General features: G+C 44.7%; 3 gene segments (V, D, J or C); all 3 read left to right on the top strand.

The window, feature by feature from the left end:
• The first annotated feature begins 548 nt into the window (after positions 1-548).
• On the top strand, positions 549-3,356 carry LOC136143291 (immunoglobulin heavy variable 4-38-2-like). The segment is given in 3 exon segments: positions 549-615; positions 699-992; positions 3,208-3,356. Coding segments are annotated over 3 exon segments (510 nt in total).
• Positions 3,357-8,535: 5,179 nt separating this feature from the next.
• On the top strand, positions 8,536-9,002 carry LOC136143283 (immunoglobulin heavy variable 3-23-like). The segment is given in 2 exon segments: positions 8,536-8,581; positions 8,686-9,002. Coding segments are annotated over 2 exon segments (363 nt in total).
• A 6,089-nt stretch (positions 9,003-15,091) lies between these two features.
• Positions 15,092-17,899, top strand: LOC136143290 (immunoglobulin heavy variable 4-38-2-like). The segment is given in 3 exon segments: positions 15,092-15,158; positions 15,242-15,535; positions 17,751-17,899. Coding segments are annotated over 3 exon segments (510 nt in total).
• Positions 17,900-19,116: the final 1,217 nt, after the last annotated feature.

The following is a 19,116-nucleotide window of genomic DNA, read 5'->3' as shown; positions in this document are numbered from 1 at the left end:
GGGAAACACGAAATCCGCTGTGAATTCTGATAAACATTAAATTTTACCTAACTTTGTCTGAATTCAATGTCAATATTATATGTATAGTTTGTCTCAAATACTTGCACATCCAAGAAATAAACATGAGGTAATGCAGAAAAGAAAAAACAAGAGTCTGTGTCTGACATCTTGGAGGACCCTGAATATATGAAGGGTATTGATGTGAAATATATACGTCCATGGGATTAAAGTCTATTCCCCAAATCTGCGGTTAATACTTGAGCACAGTTGATTTCCTGACTAGCCCTTCAGCATCATTTCATTCCAGGACAAAGAGATCCCCAGGCATAGGGAGGGGACCCCAGGTGGGACTGAGTTCTCTGAGGGCACAGTCAGCACCCTCTTCAGGTGGAGCCCCAGAGGCTGGGACCTCCCTTCACTACTTTCCGATTTTTATAGACTCGTCCCTCCCATATGCAAACATCCCCTTATGTCACAAGGTAAAAACAAAGTACCAGTTCACTTAAATTCGGGTTTCTCCTCATGCTTCAATAGATTTTCTTGGCTTCATGAATCCCATCTGCAGGAAGATGAATCCACTGTGGTTCTTCCTCTTTCTGGTGTCAGCTCCCAGAGGTGAGTGTCTCAGGGATTCAGACGTGAACACATGGGGAAGCTGCATCTGAGCCTATGAGTCACCGTGGTTCTTCTGTCCACAGGTGCCCTGTCCCAGGTGCAGCTGCAGGAGTCGGGACCCAGCCTGGTGAAGCCCTCACAGACCCTCTCCCTCACCTGCACTGTCTCTGGATTCTCCTTAACCAGCAATGCTGTAGCCTGGGTCCGACAGTCTCCAGGAAAGGGGCTGGAGTGGGTTGGGGGTATATATGGTGGTGGAAGCGCATATTATAACCCAACTCTTAAGTCCCGGCTCCGCATCACCACGGACACCTCCAAGAGCCAAGTCTACTTATCGCTGAGCAGCCTGACAACTGAGGACACAGCCGTGTATTACTGTGCGAGAGACACAGTGAGGGGAAGTCAGTGTGAGCCCAGACACAAACCTCCCTGCACGGAGGCGCGTTACCACCAGGGGTCGCACAAGACCCAACAAGTACAGGGCTGCGACCTGCAGCAGGTGCATATATGGGCTGGGAGGGGATTCTTGTTAGAACCTGTGCTTTCCTCTTCCTGCCCAGGACCTCTACCAGAGACCCTGTTCTGTATCCTAATGTTTCATTGCTGTGGATTACGAAGTGTCTAAAAATTTTTCTGTGCATATACATATTTGCTTTTTATTTTTATTATAGTTGTGTATATATATATATATATATTCATATGCACAGACACATATAATACTCAAGAATTAATTTGTTTATCATTTCTTTATCTTTTTCTCAAAGGAGCTCCAAAAAACCCTGCAGCTCACCATAATTTTCAAGTTCAGCCTGAACTTTGTGAAACGTGTAAATATCCTGACAATGAACAAGAGATTTTTAAACAGTATTAATTGTTGTTTTGTTTTTGTAGATGTGGAAGGAAGAGACACACCGTCCTGCTTTCAGGCAACCAGTACAGGCATTCTGAATTCTGCCGCAGACAGTGTTATAGACTCTAACGCCAGAGCGCTCCAATACTGCACATGCAATTATCCTCGTTATTCACAGATTCCATATCTGCAAATTCACCTACTTCTAGCTTTCATGAGCACCCCAAAATAAATACTGTCATTTTGTGGTCATTCACGGACATTAAGAATGTGGCCGGTTGTTTGAATCAGGAAACACACATGCGCGCACACACACACACACACACACACACATACACATACACATTTTCCCAGCTGAGGTCAGTCAAGGTGATGCTCTCTTTTCTTGTTTCAGCTACCATCCTGTAATTGGGGACTTTCTGCGGTCAAATTAGTGCCATGCTTTTCACATTTCTGTGATTCTTGGCAATTGTTTAAAGTATCCCAGGCATAGGGCTGAGGAACTGTCTAGAGTCCCTACGCACAAATGGCTGTGAGTGGACTTAGGGAAAATATACGAGACATCAGCTTCATTCAGTCATGCGTTATATGGCCATGGGTGGTGAACTGATACTCATGTTTCCAATATAAAGTTCACCCAAAGCCTGAAAACAAAACTCACTGCTGCATATGGGATGCAGCCTTGGAAAATTGGCTTAATTCCAAATAGAGCCTGGCAAGTGGGGGCTTATCGCCAAGCAGATGGTGGGGTGGAGTTGACTGGAAATTACTAACAGAAGAAATACAAGCTAAGGGGATTCTGGTTACATAGCCTCAAATGGATTCTTGCTAAAGGGAGACCAGGGTGATCAGATACCGTGTGGGTGACAGGAGGTTTGATGGCTTTGATCAAATACTGAGGGTGATCAGAGTTCAAGGGTAGGGGATTCTCATTATTCTCACTTAGCAAGGCTCTTGACAAAACCTGGCCACGCACATATAAACACAGAAGCCCACAGGTCAAGACTACTTGAGAAGAGAATTACAAGGATCCTGTTGGCAGAGGGGTGGTCAGGGGTCTTTGTCACTCTTAAGAAGAGGAATAATGAACATACAAGTAAACCAGGAATGCACACAGACACACAGAGAAAAGACCATCTGAGGACTCAGTGAGTCGCGGTCCACCTGCAAGCAAAGGTGAAAGGACTGAGAAGGACCCAAACCTGCTGACACTGTGACCTCAGACTTCTTGCCTCCAGGCCTGAGAGGAATCCATTGCTGTTGTTTAATCCACCCAGTCTGTTATTCTGTAATGGCCACACTAGCCAACGAGTACACCTATAATATAGACGCAGATGACACATATGGAAATGTAAGTATCGTATTGGAAAAGAAATATCAGCCATTCTTCAGAGGTGACATGAAGCTGTGTCCACCCTGGATCTCAGCCAGCACCCTCCTCCACTGCCCTAGAGGAGGACCAGCCGTGACCATCTTTATATGGAAGCATCCCTCGCACCTGCACATCACACCCAGGCTCAGGGGGAAAGCACAGCATCTGTGCTACTCAGAGTCAGGGTTCTCATCTTCACTGACATAACTCGCTGAAAGTCAAAGCATTGATCAAAATGAACATGAAAATCTTCTGGTCACTCCTCCTGTTGCTGCCATCCCTCAGCTGTGAGCATCTCCTGGGTCTGAGTAAGGTGGAGTTATGGGATGACATCTGTGAACTGGGTGTCTCCTCGTTTCTCCTTCACCAGGTGTCGTGTCCCAGGTGCTGGTGCAGAAATCGGGCCCAGGACTATTGAAGACCCTCTCCCTTATCCGCTCAGTCTCTGGATTCTCCATCACAAACAGTGCTGGCTGCTGGGACTGGATCCCTCAGCCCCCAGGGAAAGGGCTGAGGTGACTGGGGTGCTTTGGTTCTGGGAATAGCACAGCATACAAGATGTCTCTACAAAAATGACTCTCCACCTCCAGAGACACCTCACAAATTCAGTTTTCCCTGCAGCTCAGCTCCGTGATGATCTAGGACACAGCCCTGTGTTACTGTCCCAGTTTGTTCAGTGAGAAGTCAGGGTGAGTCCAGACACGACCCTCCCTGCAGGGGCCGCTCCAACCACCAGGGGGCAATCAGGGTCATCAGGAAACAAGGGGACCCATTTCAGGGCAGGTGCAGAAGTCGGGATGGAGGGATTTTCTCTCAGAAGCTGTGGTTTCTCCACTGGATCATTGCCACCCCGGAGGCCTCATCCACAATGATTCCAGGGAACTTTCTTATCTCTAATCTTGAGACTTTCATGGAGTCAGGCTTGTCTGTTTTTCCCCATCTATCTTTGGAAGAGCTGCACAGAAATATTTCTCCATGAGAACTTTATTTGAAGGTTAGGTCACTACTTTCTGTTATTAGTTGTCAAGTTTTTAATCGTTTAATGGCATAAGTAATTTTTACTGTTGAACTTTAAATCTGCTTTCCACCATCAGATGGATTTCCAATTCCTCTCATCCTCACAATCTCTCCAGTCTTGTCTGATGCAATGCCTTTCACTTGAATAGTATGAGTCATGTTGATATTCGGAAACTGATGTCCATACAGCACTGCAGGCATTCTCTCCTCTGAGAACATTTTGAAATGTCGGGACACAGGTTGGGCTGTAATATGTGGGCTGTGTTGCCTGCACCTTGTTATCTCGTGTGGACATTGATAATGGATATTTAGATAAAAGAGAGAGAGAGATAAAACGGAACAGATACAGGTATATGATCATCGTCTGGAAAATAACCATAAAAACTGGCTACATAACCCATTTTTAGGGAGTGGTAAAGGCTCGAAGGTGTAAAGATGATACAAGCACCCGTATGAAGTTATTTGAGCAAACATAAATATTCAAACAAATTTGGTAAATACTTTTCTACCACACTCCTCAATCCCATGGTGAGAGTCTGGTTTTCTCTCTAAGAAATTGACAAATATATTCCATTTGGCGGCCATTGGCACTCCTTCCAGCAAACGGATGAGGGGCCTTTTGCTCTACATCATCCCCAATATTTGAATTTCTTAATATTTTGTGCTTTAACTGTTGTAATAAGTGAGTAGCAATATCTCATGATTGTTTTATTTTATGTTTCCTTAACGAAGAATCTTGTTAAAACCTTTTATCTCTTCTTTGTGGAAGTATCTTCAGATCACTGGCAAAGTGTTCATTATTTTCATTTTTTGTTACTGTTGTTGAGCTGTGAAGTTGCTGTATAGTCACGATACAAGTCCTTTATAAATATGATATTAGAGAGCACATTCTCCAAGTCTGTGCCTAATTCCCTTATCAGTGAGTTATTGTTACTCTTGCTGTTGTTGGTTTCAGGACAGAAATTTTAATGGATACAGAAAAATTACAAATTGATTTTACGAATGATGTTTGCGATATTATACCTAAAAATTCATCATGAAACTCAAGACACTCTTTCATTTCTATCACGTCTCTACGCCAGGCCTCATTGTGGGATGGAGGGTTAAGTGCACCTTCTTGAAGGGAGCATGACCATGATGAGGTACCTGAAGTTATTCCTTAAGGGAGATTTATCCTACCTTCCCCATTAGATATATTTATTCAATCTCTTTACATAAGTATGAATCAAGACATTTGTTTCTTACCTTGTATTAAGGTTATATACTAAGGCATTTTCTTTGCTTCTGTAATTGTTACAGCTTGTCTCCCATGAGGAGCTCTTTCAGATAGTCTTCTGTGTCCTCTTTACGGGCACCCATCCATTTGTGTGAAGACGTCCTTAATTTCTGGTGCCACAAGAATCTGCAGGATAAGTGTGTGTATTCTATTCTGTGGCCCTGGAATTAGCCAGACCTCACATGAGTCATGGATCCTTTTCTGGAGAATAGCATTAATAACCAGAAGAGTTGGTATTAGGACACTAATGCTGGTGTCCTGTCCACTGGGAGCATTGGCTCTAGACCCTATAAGCTAAAAGACCTTGGAAATATATCTGTGTGCACTACCCCACGTATACACACACACGTCTGCAACTAGCTCTGTATCTCACCTTCTGACCTGTGTTAAGGTAAATGTGAGAAAATTCTTACATCTCCAATCCTAGTGCAACAACTCATGGTTAAATCCAGAGTTTCCCCCTTGCTTCTCTGTTACTTTCCATCCAACAGTGAGAAGCCTGGCTCCACCGATGCCATCCAGCTACTAATTGTTCAAGTCCACATGCACAGTTGGAACTGAACGCTTAGCCTGACTCCTGATGGAAATACCGTTATCCACCAGGCTCTACTGCTTACGTGCAGTGGCTTAGAACTTAGCCATCAGACTCCACTCATTTCCAAAGTCACTTAGGTCAAAACCTATTTTCCCACCTTCTACTGACATGCTAATTCATAGATTCACTATGATATTAGGTATCATCTATACAGTGTGCATCGTTCCATCCTTGAGTCGCCATCTTATAAGTGGCATTTATATTTATATTCAATAAGGTTCACTCTTTCTGCCATTACTTTACATATTTTGACAAGTTCATAGTGCAATGTTTCCACCACTGCAATTTCATAGAGAAGAATTTCACTATCCTTAAATATTGCTCATGTTTCACATATCAAACACCTTCTCCCCAATTCCTGCTAAATGCTCATCTGATAGGTTTATATATAGACTGAAGTCTTCCCAAATGTGAAATAGGTGAAATTGAACGTTTTCAGACCGGTTTTTTAATTAGCAATATGCATTTAGGATTCCCTCATGTCCTTTCGTGGTACAATACTTTAATATTTAAACTGTTGAATACAATTCCACAGCATGGATACATCACTCATTGTTTATGTACTAATTTGTTGAAGAACATATTTGTTGCTTGCACTTTTTCTCAGTTGTAAATGAAGAGACCACAATAATTCATGGGCAGTCAATGATGGAGCTGTAAGTTTCCAGTCAGTTATGTAAATATTACAAGCATGACTTCTGGGGTCTAACATTAAGCTCTGTCTAGGTGTGTAAGTGACTGCACGGAGAATGGGCTCTGATGCAGAGAACACTCAGCTGACCCAGGCATTGTGCTAAAAGGATGTCAGAGCCCAAGCAATGTCCACACGAGGTGGACACAAGGCCCAGCCCTCAGACCCGGCTGAGCCCCCAGCGTACAGTCAGGGTCAGCCTCCCTTACATGTGAGTGTTCCTCACAGGAGCAGGTCCTGTAGCTGAACTTGAGCCTCTCACAGCGACCCTGCATGGGGCAGGGTGGGCTTCTCCTCCAGACACTCCCTAAGCAGAGACGGTGAACAAAATAAAGAGCTGCTCTCAGTGGAAACTGTCAAGGGTTGTGACAGGGTTTTGTGCATCAATCAGAACCTGGATCATTATTATTCATTTCCGCGCGTGATCCTATTCCATATGTGGTAAGTATATGGCACAGTGGGACTGGATGAGGGGATAGAGGTCACACTGTGAGCGCAAATGCTATGAAACAGTGCAGATCCAAGTCCACGGCCAATGTCCTCCTCCCCAGGATGCAGGAGGACCTAACAGCTCAGGCAGGAATCCTGGGCTGTCCCAGGTAGGAAGACACACCTGTGTGGATAGAGAGGTAACACCATCTGACTCACACTTTAGCAGGACCACGCTGACACTGGCGAGGTAGTTACTTAGGAGACGTTGGGGCACTATTACACCCTAACCACGCTCGACCTCAACACATCTGTTTATAGTTTAATCTTGTAGTAGTTTTTGTTCCGTTCAGCAGCCTATGTCAGGGTTAACAACCTTATGCTTTGTTATTCTGTGAGCATTTGTCTCTCCAAGATTTAAATTTGTTGCTCTCTTCGTTCTCTAATTATCTGATATATTGGTGAGATTTTGATAATGTGCAACCTGCCCCATTTTGAGGTTGCTTGAAGAACATTAAATAAGAAGCGTTTTCTCAGCTGCTCATCTCTCTGCATCTCCAAGACGAGTATCAGCTTTATTGTGACACCCAGAAACTGGAAACAGTTCCAATATCACACATCAGCTTAATAAATAAGACAATCATGCTACGATCATTCATTAACTGCGACCTGTTACTAAAACCAAGGATTCCTGACACACACAATAACATGATAGTGTTCACAACTATTTGTGCTGAGTAAAATAAGCCATAACAATAAGAATACATACAATATCATCCCACTTTTATGAATTCTAGAAAATGAAAAGTAATCTGAGATAACAAGGGAAGATCAACGGTGATGTGGTGACAGGATGGAAGATAAGAAGGGACAGGAAGGAGGAAACCCAGAAACTACTGAAAATAACGAGAGGAATTGACTTGTTCTCTCCTGATAATGCTGGTGCCTCCGTCAGTATTCATTACAGTGTTCATTCTGAGTGTGTGCGCTTTAGTACATGTCAAAAACCTCATTAAAGTGATTACAAATGAAGAAATGCATGAGTTGGGAGGGAAGGAGTGAAGGGAAGAGACTGAAACATAAGAGACTCTTGAAAATACTTCTCATCACCCCTGACCCCCTCCATACATTTTAGGTAAACACGAGAAGACAGCACAGTCATCGTGACCTCATTACAGGAGGGGGATCTGCAAACCTCACCCGGCAACTCCAACTCTGTCCTGTAGTAGGTTCCAGGGAGCAGCCTGGCCCAGAGCTCAGGAGCAGATGCTGGATCTAACGGTCACCCCATGTTTCTCCTTGGACACTACACACACCCTCCATTCCTCTGGGTGTAGTTTACACCTCTAATATGAGGGTAACAATGGCAACTACATCACGGGATGTGAGTGCATATGTAAGATGATATATGGGTCCTAAGGGTTTACTCTGGAACAATCACACAATGAAAGTTATATTTCCCAGATGCTATCAACACCACAAAATCCAAGACTCTCACACCTGCTCTGAGACGCTGCCCTTTCTGAGGACATTCAACAACATAGCCTCTTATATACTAGAAGGTCATGCAAATAGAGTCCTTCCTCTGCTGATATAAAGCAGCCCCAGCCCTGACCCTGCAGCTCTGGGAAAGGAGCTCCAAGCCGGGATTTCCACGTGCTCCATTCGGGGTTCAGACAGAACACTCACCATGGACTTTGGGCTGAGCTGGGTTGTCCTTGTGGCTATTTTACAAGGTAATTTATGGAGAGCAAGAGACACTGAGGATGTGAGTGGATATGAGTGAGGGAATCAGTGGATGTGTGACAGTCTCCTGACCAGGATGTCTCTGTGTTTGCAGGTGTCCAGTGTGAGGTGCAGCTGGTGGAGTCTGGGGGAGGCTTGGTGCAGCCTGGGGGGTCTCTGCGACTCTCCTGTGCAGCGTCTGGATTCACCTTCAGTAGCTATGGCATGAGCTGGTTCCGCCAGGCTCCAGGGAAGAGGCTGGAGTGGGTCTCAGCTATTAGTAGTAGTGGTGGTAGCACATACTATGCAGACTCTGTGAAGGGCCGATTCACCATCTCCAGAGACAACTCCAAGAACACGCTGTATCTTCAAATGAACAGCCTGAGATCTGAGGACACGGCCGTATATTACTGTGCGAAAGATACACAGTGAGGGGAAGTCAGTGTGAGCCCAGACACAAACCTCCTTGCAGCGAGACAGGAGGGGGGATGCAGGGGGCACTCAGGACATACAAGTGTATGTTTCAGCCCCAGGAGCAGGTGCAGATGGTAGTTAAGGGCTGCTTTCCTCCAAGGGTCTGGGGTTTCCTCTCCATATAGCAGTTTTCCCTGGGGAACCTCTCTGTACTCATCCATGGTTCTTCAGTTACACATTCAGCCTCTCAATTAGAAAGACTTTTTGAAATAGGAGAATAAATGTAATATATGAAAGGCAGAGACTCAAATTTATATGTTCAGGTTTTCCCTTGTCTAAATGTTGTCTAAATTGACCCGTTTCAATACTATCCCAGCGGATGTATAAAGAGTTAAACATATTCTTCCTTCCTCATTGTGATATCTCAGCCCTGCCCTACTGTAGACCAGCTGTCCCTGCCAGGATGCGGGCTGTTGACTTGCTGCTCACCTCTTGCATGAGAAGCATAAATGCGCTGAGCAGCCCCGGATCCTCAGGGGGTCGCTGGGAAAGATGCCAGTTAGAGGGGACGTGGGTGGGGGTGTTTCTACATGTGCTCCTTGCTTCCAGGCCCAATAGAATCCCTATACGCTTATATAAGACCTGCATCCTGTTCTCCTGTGCAGATTATTTTATGTCAAATATTCATCATCACAGCTATTACCAATAGACACATATGTAGTTGGCAGGGAAAGTTTAGAGTCAGGTGGATAATAACATGAATTTTCAGAAGCTGCTGAAAACAAATCTATTCTCCTTTCTTCACCTCAGCTTCTTATGTGAGCACTAAAATGCAGGAAATCACTGAGGTTCTCATTCCACGAAGAGTCCTGCCGACCTACAGGCAAGCCCACCTCTGTCCAGGAACCTTTGCAGGGGAGGCCAGATCCATGGTGGAGAAGCCCAGGCCTCGACCGGAGGCCTCACTGTGTCCTGATGTGTGCTCTCCAGCTCATCACGTGCCATGTCCAGGCTGCAGTTTACCTTCACATCTGTAGGATTCAAGTAAACCGATACCTACATCACATGCTTGCTGTGCATATGTAGAAACAAAATATAAAGGAGGCCCTGAGTGTTGGGGTCCAGGGTAGGGCACCCCTAAATATGCCTCCAAGTGACTTAAGACAGAGCCAGTGCAGAGGGACATTCTGACCTTCCTCCCTGTCACCCTGAAGCAAGAAATAAACCTCCCATGTGAAAGGTGCCCTCTCTGTACCTGGAGGTGGAACTGAAATGGTCCTTTACCGCATATCTTCTGCCTGCCTTTTTCTGTGCCAAAACTTAACCCTAAGAGTAAGTTTAATCAGAGGAGTGAGAAAATCTAGAAAGGAACGACGTGTCCAACCAAACCAAATAATAATAGTTTATTCATTAAGCAAATCAAGAACCTTTAGTTCCTCCTCAAGGGCTATAGATAATATTCTTGTCCATGTCCCATGAGCCGTCTTGTAGATACTGAAACTCCCACCAGGAGGAAGAAGTTAACTGCATGACGACCAGACTGTAGCCATGACATAAGCTGCCACAATTCCAAGAAATGGCTTCAAGAAATGAGAACAAACCGACCCTGGTCCTGAAGATTAACTCTACTTAAAACAAGCAAGAGGAGGCTGATCAGACCACCTCATGACCAACTGCAAGACGACTGTCACAGCTGACTCTGCCGTTTCTGCCCGTAGCCCCTCCTTCCACCTGTAAAATCCCTTTCCCACAGATACTCGGTGCGGGGTGACCTTTGGAGAGAAGTCAGTCCCCAACCCCGGGTGCAGGCAGCCAAAATAAAGCAAACTTTCCTTTCACCAACTTTGCCTCTTTATTGGCTTTTCAGGACTGAGCAGCCGGACGCTGCTTTCCTTTGCAGACGGACACTCTTATCACCAGGAAGGGGGAATTCAGGCCTGGAATCTTCTATGAACAAACCTTGCTCCTTCTTTAATGACTAGCCAGCCCAAACCCTGCTTAGGTTCTTCACTAATTGAGCACCAAAAGCACACATTTCCTCCTTCTACCAATTCCTCACAAATATTGCATTTTGTCTAAAAATATAAAAGCTGCCTGCTTTGGTCACTTCTGGGTCCATTTCTATGGCACATCCATGCACATGGTTAAATTTTTTTTCTTTTCTCCTGTTAATCTGTCTTTGTCAATTCTGTTACCAGCCCAGCCTCAGGAACTCAAGAGGGGCAGAGGAGGAGATTTCCCTCCTGACATGTCCAAGGTGTCTTCTCTTCAGCCTCATGCTGTACAACCTCTAAGGAGGCTCAGTCCTCACGGCCACTGTCACTCTGTTGACGTCACCTTGCCAGGTGTGTTCTTCTGGAATCTCTACTTTGCATTTCCATCTCACTATTCGATATTTCTTCAAATCAGTATGTGATTTCAGTGTCCATTTTCTGGATATACACAGTTTATTAGTTATTCCCTATGAAAGGACATGTTGCTTTGTCCAAATTTCGGCAGATATCAATAAAGCTAACTAAGCATCATGGGCAGGGTTTTCTCTAGACTAAAGTCTTACTGTCTTTCACAAACATACAAAGGAGCACTATTGCTGAAACATAGATAACAGTATGTTTAGTTTTGCAGGAAGCCCCCAAAATGTCTCCCAAGGTGCACCCCGTTCTGCATTCCCACCAGCTGTGAATGGACCCCCTGCTGCTTCACATCCTGCAGGTGTTTGAGGATCTCAGAGTCCTGATCTGATCCACTCTTGTAAGTTTTCAGGGATATGTACTTGTTCGGAATGGCACTTCCCTGTGACATATGTTCTCCCACAGCCTTATTTGCAAACTCTTTGTCTTTTTGGTCAGGTGTCTGTTAAGGATTTTATCCCATTTTTTAATCCTTTTCTTTCTTTCTTATTGTTGAGTTTAAGGCTTCTTGGTACATGTTAGATAACAACCAGATATACTAGATATGTCTTTTGCAGATATTTTCTGCGAATCTCTAGCTTGCATTTGGGTAAATTTTAAATGTATTTTATTTTGCTTTTCAGTTATTACTTGTTGTGTTTCTATTACAATGAAAAGTGAAGTTAAACTTTCACTTCCTAAGCCATGGGAACTTCATGTGGGAACATGTCACAGTACAATCAAAGGCCTCTTTCAGATACTACAAGGATGGAATGGGTGAACAGAGGGGGGACTTCTTCAGAGATGCTCTTCTGGAAAAGTAGAAATGTACCAACGTACCCTCCTTCCTGTGTTGCTGGTGAGAACTGTGCTGCGTGTCCACAGAGACACAGATCCTTGATGAGAGAGTGAGATTTCATCAGTTAGAATGACCGTTTGCTAACAATAAATTTTACCCATAATGGATCTGAGTTTATGAATGATTGTTACTTGAATGATTCAGTGGATTTCCCAATGGTTGAAAACAAAATCAATTCCTTGAATTATTTTTATTAATTTTAATTCATGTTACCCCAGAGAAGAATTTGACAATCACAATTTCAGTAACACATTTCCATTACTTTGACATATACCTCTTAAATTTTAGATACCACGTTGTTGCATAATAAATGTTTCATTACATCCCTCACATTTGAAACTGGAATCCAAGTGGACCTAGAAGATGAAATGTGAGGGTAGTGAATGCCTCTACATTGAGTAACATCTAAGACAACTAATTTAATATCACACGAGGGCATTGCTGATTTCTAACTCTTGTTCCTGCTTCTTCTTTTCTCAGTAATTCCAAAAACATACTAAATGACCTAAACCAACTGTCCTCAATGTTCCTGAAGTCCACACCTCATTCTGAGCTTATACTCTCAAGATTTTATAAGGGAAAACACAGAGACCATCAGAAGGACCTGTCCACGTGGTCCCCATGAACCCACCACCATCAGCCCTTCTCCCTCCTATCACGATGGTCAGGCCCTCTTGCTGTGACGATCACTGTTAACCAGCAAAGCGAGACGACTTAAATCTCCCCACTTCATTTCCCATCACCCACTGGGCGTCTCTAATAGACAGTCCCTCCAGCATTATCATATGATCTGGTCTCCAGACTTAATGGACCCCAATTATCTCCACAAAAGAAAAATAACTTTTTTTAGGACTGGTGCCCTAACACATTTTTCCTAGGGTTAAATGGACCCTAACAACACATCCCCATCCACAGAAACATAAAGACACCTGCCATATATCCTTCTATGTTAACATGAATTTGGATGGATCTCCTCTAATCCACCAGCTCAAGAAGGGCAGGTCAGATGCTGGGGCGTCTGTACAAATTCAGGCCCTTCTTCCACCTGCTGAATAATGGGCCCACCTGATTCTAGGTTTTAGATGTCATCGCTTCCCCTCCCCTATCCCACAGCGTATCAGCTCAATTTTCAGGTCCTGACAACAGGGTCCAGACTTGTCCCGTGATTCTTGCCCATATCACTGTGGTTGGCTCTCCTATTATCAACATTCATGCAGGCAGATTCTTTAGTATTTATTTTACTCGGCAAATATTATTGGAAAAGCTAGAAGAAGTATACTACTCTGTTCACGAAATAGTATGGAGTAAATATCTTCTCATACACAGCAGGCTCAACATCAGTCAGTGTTCAGGTGAAATCACTGGGCTGAGGGAGAGCTGACCTGCCCCAGACCCACAGGTGTTACCTCTCAGGGCAGAAGTGGAGCCAGCGCTACATGTACAGGGTGTCAGTCAGAGATGGGGACTCACATTGGTCTTTCTGGTTCCCAGGAGAGATAACATCACTGATGACACTCATGTCAACATCCAACACCCCTGGCAACCCCACTATAAATTTCAGACATACCATTACCATCGTGATCCCCAGTTTACATCCTTGCAGACGGAAATGCAGATGGTGAGGCCACATCCTCAGTACCCACAATGAGATGGGATGGAGGTGTGCTCTGCTCTCCAGCACCACTTACTGATGTGACCTCAGGCACAGTCCCAGGACTCAGTGACCCAGGGACTCGGGAGAGCTGCTCTCAGGTGGACTTTTCAAGGGAAACTGCTTCCTGAGGTGAGGACTTTCCTCTGACCATGACACCCACATACTCTGCAAGCCATTCACTTTGAAGGTTTACTTCCAAGAATCATACATGTTCTCTCACCCAGTGCAGTGGGAACTGTATTCCCTGAGCTCCCATGTCACTAACTGTGACAGAGTTACAAATGAACACTTCTAGAAGGAGTGAGTCTGGGCACTGTCACCAGGTCACCTGCCCAGCATGTTGGAGTCCTGAGGATCTTCCAGGAGCTGTCTGTTCTTAGACCTTGCTAGCCCTGGGGATTCCCCAACGTCCACATGCATGGAAGGAGCCCTGAAGCTCGCGGTGTTCCTGCAGACACTCAGTGGTGCACAGGAAACAGAGAGGTCAGGCTTCAGGCCATGTCAGCAGTGCTGGGATCCATGACCATCTCAGCAAGAATGACTACCTTGTCCACAAAATACATGGTGTGTTTAGTTGTTAAGAGTAAATCCACCTCCAGAGCAACTCTTGATAATATTTAAACTGTTTCAGGTGAAGAAATGTTCACCCAAATTAAGGGAAACACGAAATCCGCTGTGAATTCTGATAAACATTAAATTTTACCTAACTTTGTCTGAATTCAATGTCAATATTATATGTATAGTTTGTCTCAAATACTTGCACATCCAAGAAATAAACATGAGGTAATGCAGAAAAGAAAAAACAAGAGTCTGTGTCTGACATCTTGGAGGACCCTGAATATATGAAGGGTATTGATGTGAAATATATACGTCCATGGGATTAAAGTCTATTCCCCAAATCTGCGGTTAATACTTGAGCACAGTTGATTTCCTGACTAGCCCTTCAGCATCATTTCATTCCAGGACAAAGAGATCCCCAGGCATAGGGAGGGGACCCCAGGTGGGACTGAGTTCTCTGAGGGCACAGTCAGCACCCTCTTCAGGTGGAGCCCCAGAGGCTGGGACCTCCCTTCACTACTTTCCGATTTTTATAGACTCGTCCCTCCCATATGCAAACATCCCCTTATGTCACAAGGTAAAAACAAAGTACCAGTTCACTTAAATTCGGGTTTCTCCTCATGCTTCAATAGATTTTCTTGGCTTCATGAATCCCATCTGCAGGAAGATGAATCCACTGTGGTTCTTCCTCTTTCTGGTGTCAGCTCCCAGAGGTGAGTGTCTCAGGGATTCAGACGTGAACACATGGGGAAGCTGCATCTGAGCCTATGAGTCACCGTGGTTCTTCTGTCCACAGGTGCCCTGTCCCAGGTGCAGCTGCAGGAGTCGGGACCCAGCCTGGTGAAGCCCTCACAGACCCTCTCCCTCACCTGCACTGTCTCTGGATTCTCCTTAACCAGCAATGCTGTAGCCTGGGTCCGACAGTCTCCAGGAAAGGGGCTGGAGTGGGTTGGGGGTATATATGGTGGTGGAAGCGCATATTATAACCCAACTCTTAAGTCCCGGCTCCGCATCACCACGGACACCTCCAAGAGCCAAGTCTACTTATCGCTGAGCAGCCTGACAACTGAGGACACAGCCGTGTATTACTGTGCGAGAGACACAGTGAGGGGAAGTCAGTGTGAGCCCAGACACAAACCTCCCTGCACGGAGGCGCGTTACCACCAGGGGTCGCACAAGACCCAACAAGTACAGGGCTGCGACCTGCAGCAGGTGCATATATGGGCTGGGAGGGGATTCTTGTTAGAACCTGTGCTTTCCTCTTCCTGCCCAGGACCTCTACCAGAGACCCTGTTCTGTATCCTAATGTTTCATTGCTGTGGATTACGAAGTGTCTAAAAATTTTTCTGTGCATATACATATTTGCTTTTTATTTTTATTATAGTTGTGTATATATATATATATATATTCATATGCACAGACACATATAATACTCAAGAATTAATTTGTTTATCATTTCTTTATCTTTTTCTCAAAGGAGCTCCAAAAAACCCTGCAGCTCACCATAATTTTCAAGTTCAGCCTGAACTTTGTGAAACGTGTAAATATCCTGACAATGAACAAGAGATTTTTAAACAGTATTAATTGTTGTTTTGTTTTTGTAGATGTGGAAGGAAGAGACACACCGTCCTGCTTTCAGGCAACCAGTACAGGCATTCTGAATTCTGCCGCAGACAGTGTTATAGACTCTAACGCCAGAGCGCTCCAATACTGCACATGCAATTATCCTCGTTATTCACAGATTCCATATCTGCAAATTCACCTACTTCTAGCTTTCATGAGCACCCCAAAATAAATACTGTCATTTTGTGGTCATTCACGGACATTAAGAATGTGGCCGGTTGTTTGAATCAGGAAACACACATGCGCGCACACACACACACACACACACACACATACACATACACATTTTCCCAGCTGAGGTCAGTCAAGGTGATGCTCTCTTTTCTTGTTTCAGCTACCATCCTGTAATTGGGGACTTTCTGCGGTCAAATTAGTGCCATGCTTTTCACATTTCTGTGATTCTTGGCAATTGTTTAAAGTATCCCAGGCATAGGGCTGAGGAACTGTCTAGAGTCCCTACGCACAAATGGCTGTGAGTGGACTTAGGGAAAATATACGAGACATCAGCTTCATTCAGTCATGCGTTATATGGCCATGGGTGGTGAACTGATACTCATGTTTCCAATATAAAGTTCACCCAAAGCCTGAAAACAAAACTCACTGCTGCATATGGGATGCAGCCTTGGAAAATTGGCTTAATTCCAAATAGAGCCTGGCAAGTGGGGGCTTATCGCCAAGCAGATGGTGGGGTGGAGTTGACTGGAAATTACTAACAGAAGAAATACAAGCTAAGGGGATTCTGGTTACATAGCCTCAAATGGATTCTTGCTAAAGGGAGACCAGGGTGATCAGATACCGTGTGGGTGACAGGAGGTTTGATGGCTTTGATCAAATACTGAGGGTGATCAGAGTTCAAGGGTAGGGGATTCTCATTATTCTCACTTAGCAAGGCTCTTGACAAAACCTGGCCACGCACATATAAACACAGAAGCCCACAGGTCAAGACTACTTGAGAAGAGAATTACAAGGATCCTGTTGGCAGAGGGGTGGTCAGGGGTCTTTGTCACTCTTAAGAAGAGGAATAATGAACATACAAGTAAACCAGGAATGCACACAGACACACAGAGAAAAGACCATCTGAGGACTCAGTGAGTCGCGGTCCACCTGCAAGCAAAGGTGAAAGGACTGAGAAGGACCCAAACCTGCTGACACTGTGACCTCAGACTTCTTGCCTCCAGGCCTGAGAGGAATCCATTGCTGTTGTTTAATCCACCCAGTCTGTTATTCTGTAATGGCCACACTAGCCAACGAGTACACCTATAATATAGACGCAGATGACACATATGGAAATGTAAGTATCGTATTGGAAAAGAAATATCAGCCATTCTTCAGAGGTGACATGAAGCTGTGTCCACCCTGGATCTCAGCCAGCACCCTCCTCCACTGCCCTAGAGGAGGACCAGCCGTGACCATCTTTATATGGAAGCATCCCTCGCACCTGCACATCACACCCAGGCTCAGGGGGAAAGCACAGCATCTGTGCTACTCAGAGTCAGGGTTCTCATCTTCACTGACATAACTCGCTGAAAGTCAAAGCATTGATCAAAATGAACATGAAAATCTTCTGGTCACTCCTCCTGTTGCTGCCATCCCTCAGCTGTGAGCATCTCCTGGGTCTGAGTAAGGTGGAGTTATGGGATGACATCTGTGAACTGGGTGTCTCCTCGTTTCTCCTTCACCAGGTGTCGTGTCCCAGGTGCTGGTGCAGAAATCGGGCCCAGGACTATTGAAGACCCTCTCCCTTATCCGCTCAGTCTCTGGATTCTCCATCACAAACAGTGCTGGCTGCTGGGACTGGATCCCTCAGCCCCCAGGGAAAGGGCTGAGGTGACTGGGGTGCTTTGGTTCTGGGAATAGCACAGCATACAAGATGTCTCTACAAAAATGACTCTCCACCTCCAGAGACACCTCACAAATTCAGTTTTCCCTGCAGCTCAGCTCCGTGATGATCTAGGACACAGCCCTGTGTTACTGTCCCAGTTTGTTCAGTGAGAAGTCAGGGTGAGTCCAGACACGACCCTCCCTGCAGGGGCCGCTCCAACCACCAGGGGGCAATCAGGGTCATCAGGAAACAAGGGGACCCATTTCAGGGCAGGTGCAGAAGTCGGGATGGAGGGATTTTCTCTCAGAAGCTGTGGTTTCTCCACTGGATCATTGCCACCCCGGAGGCCTCATCCACAATGATTCCAGGGAACTTTCTTATCTCTAATCTTGAGACTTTCATGGAGTCAGGCTTGTCTGTTTTTCCCCATCTATCTTTGGAAGAGCTGCACAGAAATATTTCTCCATGAGAACTTTATTTGAAGGTTAGGTCACTACTTTCTGTTATTAGTTGTCAAGTTTTTAATCGTTTAATGGCATAAGTAATTTTTACTGTTGAACTTTAAATCTGCTTTCCACCATCAGATGGATTTCCAATTCCTCTCATCCTCACAATCTCTCCAGTCTTGTCTGATGCAATGCCTTTCACTTGAATAGTATGAGTCATGTTGATATTCGGAAACTGATGTCCATACAGCACTGCAGGCATTCTCTCCTCTGAGAACATTTTGAAATGTCGGGACACAGGTTGGGCTGTAATATGTGGGCTGTGTTGCCTGCACCTTGTTATCTCGTGTGGACATTGATAATGGATATTTAGATAAAAGAGAGAGAGAGATAAAACGGAACAGATACAGGTATATGATCATCGTCTGGAAAATAACCATAAAAACTGGCTACATAACCCATTTTTAGGGAGTGGTAAAGGCTCGAAGGTGTAAAGATGATACAAGCACCCGTATGAAGTTATTTGAGCAAACATAAATATTCAAACAAATTTGGTAAATACTTTTCTACCACACTCCTCAATCCCATGGTGAGAGTCTGGTTTTCTCTCTAAGAAATTGACAAATATATTCCATTTGGCGGCCATTGGCACTCCTTCCAGCAAACGGATGAGGGGCCTTTTGCTCTACATCATCCCCAATATTTGAATTTCTTAATATTTTGTGCTTTAACTGTTGTAATAAGTGAGTAGCAATATCTCATGATTGTTTTATTTTATGT

The sequence above is a fragment of the Phocoena phocoena genome, unplaced genomic scaffold, assembly GCF_963924675.1.
Source record: "Phocoena phocoena unplaced genomic scaffold, mPhoPho1.1 SCAFFOLD_205, whole genome shotgun sequence".
Lineage (NCBI taxonomy): Eukaryota > Metazoa > Chordata > Mammalia > Artiodactyla > Phocoenidae > Phocoena > Phocoena phocoena.
The sequence above is the reverse complement of the archived record's forward strand: the minus strand, read 5'-3'. Positions and strand labels throughout refer to the sequence as shown.